At 48.1% G+C, this 12,919-nt stretch overlaps 1 protein-coding gene across 4 annotated transcripts in view; it reads right to left on the reverse strand.

The window, feature by feature from the left end:
- Nucleotides 1–629: 629 nt before the first annotated feature.
- The window catches only part of slc15a2 (solute carrier family 15 member 2), a 39,356-nt gene continuing 27,066 nt past the window's right edge, over nt 630–12,919 (reverse strand). For all 4 annotated transcript variants that reach the window (XM_039755226.1, XM_039755227.1, XM_039755225.1 and 1 more), the window contains exons 12-23: nt 12,645–12,689; nt 10,564–10,596; nt 10,379–10,467; nt 9,645–9,726; nt 9,100–9,225; nt 7,441–7,605; nt 6,117–6,163; nt 4,765–4,872; nt 3,838–3,934; nt 3,272–3,418; nt 2,981–3,085; nt 630–984 (exon numbers count right to left, since the gene is read on the reverse strand). In XM_039755226.1, coding sequence (XP_039611160.1) covers nt 781–984; nt 2,981–3,085; nt 3,272–3,418; nt 3,838–3,934; nt 4,765–4,872; nt 6,117–6,163; nt 7,441–7,605; nt 9,100–9,225; nt 9,645–9,726; nt 10,379–10,467; nt 10,564–10,596; nt 12,645–12,689 — 1,248 coding nt within the window. In that variant the 3' untranslated portion in view covers nt 630–780. The remainder of the gene's footprint in view (nt 985–2,980; nt 3,086–3,271; nt 3,419–3,837; nt 3,935–4,764; nt 4,873–6,116; nt 6,164–7,440; nt 7,606–9,099; nt 9,226–9,644; nt 9,727–10,378; nt 10,468–10,563; nt 10,597–12,644; nt 12,690–12,919) is intronic.

Consider the following 12,919-nt stretch of genomic DNA (forward strand, 5'->3'; position numbering starts at 1 on the left):
TATTTCACCGGCCTCTGCCACAAATCGATGACTCTGAGGTCCTCTGAGGGTCATGACGTTCAGTTTTTACGCTGCCCGTCCTTTTCCCACATGCATTCATTAGACTCGTACGATTTGGCTTTTGTCGTCTTGCTGTTTGCTTTCAGATTTTTTTTTTTTTCTTAGATGCAAAATGTGACCTTGACCCACAAAAATCTCAGCGCCACTTATCATTAGACGGGTTCTCCACCGAGTCCCAAAGCTCAGGTTTCATAGAGCCCGGAACTCCCACCCTGGTTAAATCAAGTAAAAATGAAGCCATGAATTGCGTTTCAGCCCTGCTGCCCACTTTTTCCATTGGGAATGCGGGTGAAATCCGTTTTCTTCAGCAGGCCATTCCTCCAGGGGTCTTCATTTCAGTCTTAGGTAATCAGCTCTCCGCTTTCTAAATCCATAGATGAACGGCAGGAATGAGCCCTTCATGGGATGCCAGTCCATCACATGACACACTCACTTATTGGGGGTATATTTAGAGCCGTCGACTTCACTATGTTTAAGGAACAAGAACCCTACGTGGGCACAGAAAGAACATCAGGCCTGCAAATGGAGGCTTCACCATTAAAAGTCGCGTGTCTAAATCAAACAGGAGGAAGGAGACAAACGGGTTGAGGTTTTATTTTCATCAGCAGTGATTTCAAATAACGAAACATAAAGAGGAAAATCTGTGAGGTGCCATCAAAGAGCACAAACGAGCTGCAGGAGGAAGGCGAGGAGGAGGAAGGTCCCTCTCTTTTTAGCTGCCTAGATTTTGGTTTTCTTGAGCGGATGCAACTGCAGCTGCTCCTCCTCCTCCTGCTTCCCGCTGCCCGTGTCGTTCAGCTCGGCCTCGTCTTTGTCCTTCTCTGTGGGCTCCGTCAGCTCCACGTATTGGTAGAAGCTGGCCATGATGGAGAAGATGATGGAGACGGCCAGCAGGAGGCTGGCAAACAGGACAAATTCCGCCCACTGGAAGAGAATAAAAAAAAAAAAGAAATTTAAAGGAGTTAAATATCGAGCAGGCTGAGCTAGATAGGCAGGGGTGAAAGGCGCTATAAAACAGTAGGGAAAGCCACCAGACGTGTGTGTTTCCACCATTCATTCGGCTTTCTGAATGTGTCGCCATGGGTCTTATGGTTGGAGCCCCAAGAGGCGGGGTCACATGACATCACTGCTGAGGGACCGCCCCTGGTCTTTATATTCAGGCCCTCAGAGCGTCATCAGTAGTTAAGATCTTCAGCTTTTGTCGACTCTCGTTGACTTTGGATTGCATTGTGGACTCGTTGCACTCTTTTGTCCTCTTTTTTCTTTCTTTTTTCCTTCTAATGTTTTTAAAAAAATTTGCCTTTTCCATCCAGAGGTTTACAATTATCCTCTCCCTTGAAGTATTTAATTATTTTGAAACTCTTAAAGACTGAGCTCCCTTTTGGGCCTGTGCAGGCTGTGAAGCCTACTGTTATGCTCACCATGAAGAAAGGCAAAGGCTTCGGTAACAGAGGAGACCGGGAGAAGAAGAAACGTCACAAATACAAGCTGAGAAAATCGTTAGCGGAGGGTCCGTCCTGTCACCTTAAACACAAAAACCCAAAGTCGAAAGCCAGAAAAGGAGTCTGAATGCTAAACGTAAAACCTGAACACATACTGTAGATGATGTCTTTTGATATATCCACATTAATTACAGGTGATTAAATGTAATAAAAAGTAGAAAACAACTTCTAAACCAAAAACAAATATCTTAAATGAATTCAATTTTTTACGAAAAAAAGATAAAGATATCATTTGTTGAGGACAGACTTCCAGAAAATAGAAAAAAGAAATAAATAATGAAATCACGTCATTAAGCCTGCACTTGAGTTTGGGGTCAGGTCACCTGAGGTGAGGCCAGCTTCTGTGTTTTCTGCTTATTTAGAGGCCTGTTTTGTCATTTTGTGTACTGATTCAACAATAAGCATTGTGTGTGTGTGTGTGTGTGTGTATACACGTGTGTGCGGTGATGAACTGGCATCACATTTAGGACTGGCACCCTCCTTGTGCCCAGTGCTGTCAGTTTAAGCTGCAGCTTCCATTCAGCCGTAATGTGATTAAGTAAACGACTTTAAAAGGTGCTATTAAAATTCTTCATGTCATTTTATAAAGACAATGCTTGAGGCATATGAAAGGCGCTATATAAAGGAGACTGCAACAGTAAAGTTAGAGGTGAAGGCACTGAAAATGAAAAATAGGATCAGTTGAGAGACTTGAAAAGACAGAAGCAGAGAAGAACAGTCCGTCTATGATAGACTGCAATAGATGGGCAGTACAGCTGTAACATTGAAAGGCGCTATATAAAATAAGACCAGCTGTGAAAGGCACTATAAAAGATACGCAAAAATCGACTTGATTAGACCTCGCAACTTGTGAGTGTGAGTCTTAAAAAAAATGAGAGACCGCCCTAGTCCTACTGCTGAAAAAAAGGCTCAAGTCCTACAAAAATGACGGCCATCCATCCATCAATCCATCCATCCTGCTATATCCTAACTACAAGGTCAAGGGGGTCTGCTGGAGCCAATCCCAGCCCGCACAGGGCGCAAGACAGGAAACAAACCCCGGGAAGGACGCCAGCCCACCGCAGATGACGGCTATTTAATATTTCATTTATTTATTACGTGAATTATAAACATTTGAATCAACAAAATGAATTGTTTGTACAATCTGTCCAAATAAAGACGTGCTGTGTATAACAAATCAAATCAAATCTGCTGGACAGAATCCACTCACACACACACACCCCGCTACGCTCGTGTGAAAGGCGCTGTATAACATGAAGAGTGCCAAAGATAAATCATGGAGCAGACAGCTGTATCGGCAGCAGCAGGCCCCAGGCATGTCTGAAAGACGCTATATAAGCTAATGGTGGAGGACCCATCCACACACACACACACACACAGCAGTGTCCCGTTTCTGATTTTTGGGCTCTTCCACTTACCTGTTCCATGACAGCTGCCTTCGCCACAATGAGGACGATGACATTTCCAAAGGCCACAGTGAGCAGCCAGCCGGCCTGCAGCACGGACTTCATACTGACCGGCGCCTAAGGGGACAGAGATGGGCAGCCATGTTAGGTGTGTCCATCCTGACTGACCGCGGCTTTTGGGTGCCCTTTGAGCAGCGTCCCCCCCACTCTGCCAGTCCCCTGTGCTCAACAGAGCTTTTTCAGTGACACACCGTGGACCCCCATGAGGGAGGGTCACACTAGTGCTGACCGACTTGGCCGTACCTGCGAGTACGAAAACTCCAGTCCAGTGATGGAGAACATGACCTCTCCGGCCGTGATGAGCACATACTGAGGGATCTGCCAGGCCACGTTCACGTTGTTGGCTTGGACGTCTTCTGTTTTTGTAACTTGGACCTTTTCATCTGGATTCTAAAAAAAGTAAATTCTTAGATCTGAGATGAGAACACAAAGACCCCCATGAAGGCTGACCAGAAATGGAAAGAAATCCAAAGCCGTCCACCTGCCAGTCAGCCCTGCCTCTGTAACTAGTAAGGGGGGCCGCGGTGTGATACACTCCCAACAACCCCACAAGTAATGGGGGGACACAATATTGACTACATGACCCCCTGGCACTAGTCATCTGTTGCCCCCCCCCCCACAGTCACAGAGGGGGAATCACTCATCTAAACGTCTAAGCCCCTTTTATGGAAGGTGTCCCATTGACCCCAACCCAGGCCCTTAATTTAGAGGACTCTGAAGACCCCCGTCACTTCTCTTCTTCCTTTTTGCCGTTTCCTTGAGCACCGAGTCCTTCCCTCATACCGTACCCCCCACCCCGTAACTCTTACCTTTGTTATTATGGCCGTGTAGGAAGCTCCGAAGTCCAGAAGGCCGACGTCCAAGTCGTATTTTTTAGATCCCATTGTGCACTCCACTTTTGTATAGCTGCGTAAATAAGACACGTAATGTGAGACACGGAGGTGACGTTATGACAATTTGAAAATCCCCTCGTGAGCCCCCAACTCCTCTGCGTGTAGGACGTGCCTCCTTCTCCGTCCCCTCCGTATCTTAAGCTGCTCCGAGATGAAAGGTGTGAGGAGGCGAGACAAGTTGGGATGAGCTGAGGTCTACAACAAGAATGACGTCTCGCTCGGAGTTCCTCCGCGGCTCGGGTTTGAGTCCTCGTTTTGTCCCCTTACTTCATTTTTAATTCTTTGGTGCCTGTTGATTGTTTTTGTGTGTCGATGCCTGGGTGAAGTTTCATGTGTGCTGTGAGGCACAGCAGTAACCTGTAAGCCCTGAGGGTCTCAATGCGCTCTGACGTTGGTGACTTTCTGTGCCTATTGCTCTGCTTTATTAGGTAAATTTTCAGACTTTTGAACATTTTGTCTGTTTTGGGATTTGTCTGATTTGGACTGTAACTCCATTTTTCCTTTTGTGCTCCACAAAGCTTTATTTTGTGCCTCTGGACAGTTTATGGAATTTAATTTTTATAAAAATCCTACGTGGCCCTTTTTGTGTCTAGCCAGGGTTTATGATGGGATTTCCCCCACTAGTGGGCATTTTTGGAAGCGCTTTTGGAACTTTTTAGGACTCTCTTGTTCGCACATCATGAAGCCTTTCACTTCGAGATCTTTTGTCAGCAAAATCTTTTGTGTTTCAGTTTTTGGACCAATTAGAGCTGAGTCTGATTTTTTATTTCATGCGGAAAGTGAAAGGAGGGGTTGGGGTGGGCATTGGAGACCCCCGCATGCTCGCGTCTTCATTCCACTTACACTCCTCTTTCCAGAGTCTGGTAAGCTGAAGCCCCGTGGTCCTTGGGTACAAAAAAAGATTCACCGCCGATGGTGACATTTACATCATCTTGAAGGCTGTTGATGAATCTGAAGATGAAAGAGAAAAACATTAAGACAAGAAATGAGGGATGTGTGCTCATCATTCGTCACTCCCATTTTTATCTGCTGCCCTTGTGCTCCAACAGCGATCTTCTCACACTTTGGGGGTCCCCAAGCCTTGAGACCCTACCCCAAATCACCAGCCTTGGCAAACAAGTGAGTGCCTTACAGTGCCAGGGGCAGAAGAGACGGTCGCACCCGTTCAGCATGAACGTCCGTACCCCAAGCTCAGGTAGAAGGTGGTCCAGCTCGGTGAGGGCCGACGTCACCTGCCAGACTCCGAAACCAATGGGGAGACGAGCCTTCATGGAAAGGCAGGGGGAACTCAGAAAAGACGACGGCGGACGTCACGAAGAACACGAGACTCGAGAGCGCCGTCACAGGAGCCACCTTTGTGCATGGCAGTGTGCATTAAAATTAGCACCGGGGGCGCTGTGGGCAAGAACAACGTGACAAATAATAAATTAATGATAAATAAATAGGGGAGAGGGAAATGATAAAAATAAGAGGGACTATATAACAGAATTGAAAGTCACTATACAACAGATAAATAAATGGGACTGGCACTATAAAACAGACATGAAAGGCGCTATATAATAAATAGACAAATAGGTAGGAAGGGCACTCTGTGGCACAGATAGATTGATTGATTGATCCCGTGTAAGACAATCAGCACAAACCAGCTTCATAAAAGTGAAATGCACTGACATAAAACACGAGAGGGGCTGCGCCGTGTGTAACACTAATGTACAGGCCTGATGATGCGGTGTGTGAAAATCATAGACACATTTGACACACACACACGATATTAATGACATTCATAAGGAGTGGGCCATATAACAGCATGACTATCTGAAAACAACAAACTTTCATTTATAAATGACAGTGTATGACATCAAAAGGTGAAATACAATACAGAGATAGCTGGGTGAAAGGCACTATATGGCTAAGGGTTAGCTATAGATATGAACAGCACTATGTAATAAGTAATAGGAAAAACACGATATTATAGACAGCTAGAGATATGAAAGGCACTATAAACAGTGACAGACAGGAAAGGTGCTATATAACGCTAGTTATATGAAAGGCGCTATAAACAGTGATGACAGTCACACCCCTCGGTTGTTTAATTATCGACAGGTCAATACGTAGTGAAATGCACACTTAACAGACTCTAAGCAGCTGAGGTGGGCAGGTGACACATCTTGCGGACCCCCCTGGACCCCCGGTACCTGAGGGCAGCGAGTCCTTTCGCCGGCTTCCTTATGTCGTCTTCCAGCTGTTAAAAGTCAACAAACAGAACACGTTGATTTAACAAGATGGCGGCTGATTTTGTGTTTATTGCACAGTCACATCACAGACAGGAGACGCAGACGGACGCCAGCGCGCCCCTGTCAGGTGTAGACCACGTTGAGCCGCCGTCCCCACCGCGTGCCCCCCTTCCCGCTCCCAGAATGGAGTCCTCACTGCTCAGACTCGCCCACCCAATGCTTTACATAACAGTGACGGCTGAAACTCAAACGCTGCCATCCATTATGGCCCCCTCAGTGCCATCGGCCTCCCCCCAGCTCTTAATAAAGTGCACAGCCCGGGCTGCTCATATCAGATGAGTGGCGTTTAGGCGCCCGAGTCACGTCTGCCAGCTGGCACTTCATCGCTTAAGCAGACGTAGATGGATGGCGGTGATTCATAGGCCTGGAAAGCTGCAGATATTTCCGAGGCCGACGTCCAGTGGCGCGCTCTTCATCATCCTGCCGGTGTAATAAAATCAGCTGTCACAAATTAAACGGACGTTTCTGTCCCTCTACCTGTCCCTTTGTCTTATGTTGTCCTCGTTCTTCCTTTTTTGTGTGACGTTGAGGACGCATTCTCCTCCGCCAGTTGTTCTTTTGTCACTTTCACCATCAGGCTTTCTTGTATGTACCACCTTTCAGAGTGGGCACCATCACGAGCCAGTGGGCATTCACTCCGTGGTCTCGAGGACAAGCAGGACAAACCAAAGATGGGCCTTTGTGACCAGCCTGCGCTTGTCGTTTAGATAGTGACGGCCCACTGCTGACCCACCACCAGTGTGTGTTCTTCAGTGTGTCATTGAACCCACCGCTTACTTGACTTTTTAGAAGTGCCAGCCTTCCGCCATCCAACGAGCAGGACATGCCACCTAAAGCACGACAGGCAACAAACAGTAGGACAGCAGCCACCCTAAAGGACGTCCCAAACTCTAAAGTGGCCATCCTGAAAGCACCCATCAGCTGGACACTTGTGTGCCAGAGGCTTTACATTTAATGGCCCATCAGCAGTGCCATCTGCCCTAACAAACACCATGGAGGAGATGACCTGCGGGACATGGAATCCGACCCATGTGTGCTGCAATTTAATTTCCTTGTTCTTATTAATGATGACTTTCAGAGATGTCCTCACACAGAGTTGTGACGGTGACACCGAGTGATGCTGGCCACAAGCGCAGAGGCCATCCATATGTTTCTCATTTCCCTTTGAGGACCATCCATGAATGAACGCAGAGTGAGAGCCGAACCGCAGCGCGTTTCTACTCACCAGTTTGCACTCCAGTTGTCCACCACGGGTGAACAGAGTCAAACTGTAGGCCTTTTCACCATGAAATGTTTGGTTGCAGGTGATGTCCGTACCGTTGTACCGCAGATCAAAGCTTATAACCTGTGAGTCCTCCGCCAGCATCAGCCTGTTGTAGTGTGAAGGATCCTGCAAGATGGAAGTCATCAGATTTACTTGACAGGGCGCTGACCAGCCACACGCGAGGCGAACATCAAGACGCACTTCAGTCTAGCGCACAAACTGGCAATACAGCGAACACAAATCCAGTAGAGGGCGCCAAACACACAAAACCAGGCTCACAGAATATCGGCGGGCAGCCAACCCACTCACCTTACAGCCACCTGCCGAGCTGATCACTCGCTGATAGAAAATGATGACAGGTAATGGACCACCAGGGCCTGGCACAGGACCCAGCCGAGCCCAAGATAGGAAAATAAAGTCATTGGTCTACCCGCCAGGCCCACCAGGGGGCATTAAGCCCTGTAAATGTAGGTGTGAAGTGAAATAGGAAAGGCCAACACCAAGAAGTGCTGACAAAAGTGCATCCCTCTAATGGGGGGCAGGACGGGGACCCAAGTTTGACAGCTGGGATCTTGAAAGCCATCAGGAGGCCAGTCACTGTTGTTCAGCACAGCAGGCGGCACCACCCAACGCTGCCCTCTTATAGCTGGGAGACCCCACCCTATAAAGGCTATGCAAGGATTGTGGGTGCAGAAACATCAGGGACCACTAGAGGGAACTCTAGCTTAGTCTTCTGTGCATTGAAGGGCCAGCACTGACGCCATGAGGGGCCTTAAAGCCACATCATGACAGAGTGGCCTTTGGGAGAGAATTAGGGTGACAGAGGAACGAGGGGAGACCTCGAGGGAAGGGGACTTACTTGGTGTTCTCCCTAATTATCATTTCTCTGTGAATTTTAACATGAGATAAACACACAGCCATTTAAAAAGAACCTGGGAGTGAAGTGAAGCTACGCGGATGTGAAGCACGGGTGCAAGTGAACTCCTGTCAGGAATTGTCTGGGGCTCTACCACTAGTACTTGTTTTTCCCAGGACCCTCCAAGCTGTGTCTGATCTTTACCCAGGTGACACCTACACTGGTCTTAAATCCCACCCTAAACCCTCCCTTTTCCTGCTTTTTAACTCCCATTCCCTCCTGTCTGAGGCTCCATCCCCAGTCCTTCTTTTTCCCTGTAACTTGCTCTGGCTCTTCCTATCTGTGCTTGACGCTCCACCCTTAGCCTTTCCTTTTCCATGCTGTTTGTCCCAGCCCCTCCTATCTGCCTAAGAGACTCCACCCTTCTTTGTAACTATCTCTGCGTGAGGCTACAGCCCCTAGTTCTTCCATTTCTGTTGTTCCTTGGCTCCTCCTATCAGTGTCTCAGGCTTACCCTTATTTGCCCGCTCTTTACCCCGACCCCACCCAACCATTTCTGAGGCTCCATTTTTAGTGCTTATTTTTGCCTGCTGTTTACTCTGGCCCCTCCTATCAGTGTCTGCAGCTCCACCCTTGGCCCTTTCTTTTCTCTCTTATTTGCCTTGGCCTCTCCTGTCTCCACCTCTGGCCCCACCTACCTGTGTCTGCAGCCCCTCCCTTACTCTTCCACTAAATGGTTGTGTACCGTTGAAGAGGCTACTTACCTGAAGAGGCTTAAATCTATCGAGGGGAACATCAGAGCCCGAATAAGTGACATCAACGGGCAGCTCGGCCAGGTTCAGCACTTGAAATAAGGTCTCTCGGGGAGCTGGCGCTGGGATGACCGTCTCCTAAAGACAAATCAGGGAAAAGCTCCATGAAATGTGGTGTGTTGGTTGGGGGTAGGTTCAAGTGAGAGGTGCTCATCGTGCACAGCTGATCCCCCAAAAGGGGGTCTCCTTCACTCTGCTGTATTTTTTTATGAATAATATTAGTAAATTCAGTCCGAGACAGACCCTGTAGTTAGGATAATGGATGGATGGATGGATGGATAAGCCCTTCACTGCATGGACATTCACAGCCCTCCATCCATTTACTAAGTCCAGAGCCCACCCAACACACAAGCCATCACAGCACACATCCACCGTACTTGGGTCACTTGGTGGGCATGTTAGAAAAAGAAAGCAGCCATGGAGAAAACATGGCAACTGCACACAGACTGAGCGAAGCTAAGAAGAGCAGCCATTTTACAAGAAGCGGCGTTCCTTACGCTGAGTTGAACCTCCACTACGGCGGCGACAGCAAACGCAGCTGCAGCGAGGATCATCCCGACCGCCATCCGCTTGAGGGGCCTGTGGACGACAAGGTGCCTGTCATGAGAGCCCAGCCTGAGCAGCTAACCGGACCACCGCCGCCTCTGTCAGGCCCCTCCCCTGGACACAGATGACATCGCTGCACCCCTCCTGCCAATCACCTCCTGCTGGGGTCTGATTTGCAGGCTCCGCCCACCATTTATTGCCAAGATGCGAGTCACCCCAGTGTGTGTCATAACCCCATCGGGGGGCACTCACTAAATAATAAATACATCTTGATGAATCTCCTCTTGCTTGTATTAGAAAGCACCTTGGAGCGGTGCCGAATGTGAAAGGCGCTATATACTGTAAAACACAAAGTGTGTCCCCAATGTCTTAGCTGCTTTTAAAAACAGGGGGCTCCCAGTGAATGGAATGATTTATCTAACAATTTTGATTAACGGGAACCAGGGGTCATTATAAGACTGTCAAGATCTTCAGAAAGGCACTATATTAAGTATGAGAATCAACTGAACATCACACATGCTCTGTGCCTGGTTAGCCTGGCAGTGCCCCCTACTGTGTACTCAGTGACCCTTCAGACAGGGCAGCTGGTCAATTGTACCCATGTGGCACCTCGATTAACTGGCCGTGCTTTTGATGGGTGGAGGTGACGCCATCTCAATGGAGGGACGAGTCTGCCGATACTCACGTGAAGTTTATTTTGCACATCTTGATCAGGGGGTACAGACCCATGTCGAAGATCGGGATGAAGACCAAAATGAGCAGAGCGTTCAAAGTCTGTGGAACAAAAGCAAAGAACAAAGAATAAAAACAACGGCAGTCATGTCCTCCCCAGATGGCATTGGATCAAAGCACCAAATCCTGAATACAAACCTGCATCTGGTCGGGCTTCAGGATGAAGGAATCCTGTGGGGAAGACAAGAGGGCAGTTAATGAACAGCACCTGCCATTGACTCACCTAGCCAAGCATTTTCTGTCATCTGTCAGTGGGTAGAAAACAGGGACTCACCTTCAGGGGGCGCCACCTTCCACCATTGGCACAGCCACCTGCCCTTCCAGTGCTTGAGCCCCCAAGCATGACAGTCTATGCTTTGTATAGCGCCTTGAATGAGTGACACAGAAACCCCCCATTCTTCAACCCATTTAAATCAGGTAAGAGTCATGGTTGGCTTTTATTGTGTAAAAATGAATAAGGAAAGGCGCATGTTTACTGCTTTATTTTCAAAAAATGAACCACATACTGTAAAAGCCACAAGAAAAAGTGACATTGGTTTGGCAGGACGTTTTACATTATGAACCTCGTAGGACATTGAACAAATGGAAATTAAATAGCTGATTGGCCAGCTGATCTGTAAAACTCCACAAAGGCCACGCCCCCACTCTAGGGGCCAGCCTTTTCTATGGAGGCCGAGCCCACATCCAGTAAACCAGCCTGTTTGACAATGGCCACGCCCTCTATCTGTGACCCAGCCATCCTCAGGAAGCTCACGCCTCCAGTCTGTGACCAACCCTTTATATGAAGGCCACGCCCTCAGTCTGTGGTCCAATCCTTTATATGACGGCCACGCCTCCAGTCTGTGATCCAATCCTTTATATGAAGGCCACGCCCCCACTCTGTCACCCAATCCTCTGCAAAAATTTAACAACTTCCCTTTCTGAAGGCCACACCCCCCATAAGCTACCCTCCAAGTTTCATGCTCTGCCTCCTCCAGGAATGAAAGGACACAGCCCCCGCCCCCACCAGCCCCATGATTAAACTACTCCAGGAGTGGCCTGCCCAGAAACCTCCCCTCTGACTGATAAAACCCCTCCCCAATTCACAAACCCCTCTGTCAAGATAACAGATGGCCATCCCCTAAACTGCCCCCCCTTCTCAAAACAAGACCCTGCAGTTACCACACTACACCAATGCCAAGACCCCCAGCACAGGACCTCACCCCTCCCAGCCTGCTTCAGATTAAACTAAACAGAAAGCCTTCAGCGCTGGTGTCCACCCGCACTTACCTGGCCACTAGGTGGCGCTGCTCTGCCCTAAAAGGGAGCACTCTGGGGGGTGGGGGGTTACGGAGTTTTATTTTCTTTCTTCTTTTTATTTTTTTATAGATTTGCTATAAACTGTGAATCAGTGTTTTTTATGGACATCTCCAGCCCATAATATTTTACAGCAGAATCTGAACTTTAGCAGAAGGAGGGCTTAACTGGAACAAAATGAAGTGCAGCTCAGCTTAGAGATAAACACAAACAGACGTAAGCAAACACACACACACACACACAGACACACGGCCCCTGTGAGAAAGCGCCCAGCGGTGGGTGATGCTGGCTAATCAATAATAGAAACTGGCCGTGTCCAGATAAACAGCTGCCCCCCAAATGTGTGTTTATTTAACTGTGACTTCTTCTAACTGAGTTAACCTGAACGCATCCTGCGACTTGAATTATTTACATGGTGTTTACAACACCTGAAGGGGCACCAAATACTGATACTGGGCCTACTTGAGGTGGAATGAATAAACTCACAAGCTAAGGTGGGATAAGAAATTCGGGGGCTCAAATTTATACTTCAAAAGCTATTTTTGAGGATCCGACCTTTAAAATGGGCAGCAAAATGGCAGTCAGAAAAGTTAGCAGAACCAGATGCCACCACGAGGGGGCGCTGTAGACTTTGTACTGTCATCTTTTAAACGGTCAGTAAGATGGCAGTCAGAAGTTTAGAGCAGCCAGAGACCACCAGAGGGCGCTGTCATTTTTAGGGGGGTCGCCTTATAAATGACTTCAGAAGTGCAGCTACACCAGAAAGTCACCTGGAGTGCTGTAGACTATTAGGGGCTCATCTCAGAACTGGTCAGTAAGGTGAAATTCAGAAGCGATGATACTCTAAAATGTGAGAGCCCCATGCTGATGACCTGCTGCACGCCCCAAAAACCCCCAGAAGATTTCAAGACCCTTTGACTTACGAAGTTCAGGTTCATCCTGGTCGCCTGCAGCGTCCAACGGGAGCCCTTTGAAAGAAACAAAAAAGAGCGCCGTTATGACCCCACTGACAGAATATCACGCCAACCCTGGGGCCCGATGGCCGCCATCTAGTGGTCGTTTTCAGTCTCACATTTTATGAGATGTTCCTCAGATCAGAGCAGAAACTCTGAAGGAGCCGCCAATCCACCTAATTCTCTTGGCAAGGAATTGTGAGAAAAAGAATCCAGCAACTGGTGCAAGTGGAATCAGCAGCCTT

This window comes from Polypterus senegalus, chromosome 6 (assembly GCF_016835505.1).
Source record: "Polypterus senegalus isolate Bchr_013 chromosome 6, ASM1683550v1, whole genome shotgun sequence".
Classification (NCBI taxonomy): Eukaryota; Metazoa; Chordata; class Cladistia; order Polypteriformes; family Polypteridae; genus Polypterus; species Polypterus senegalus.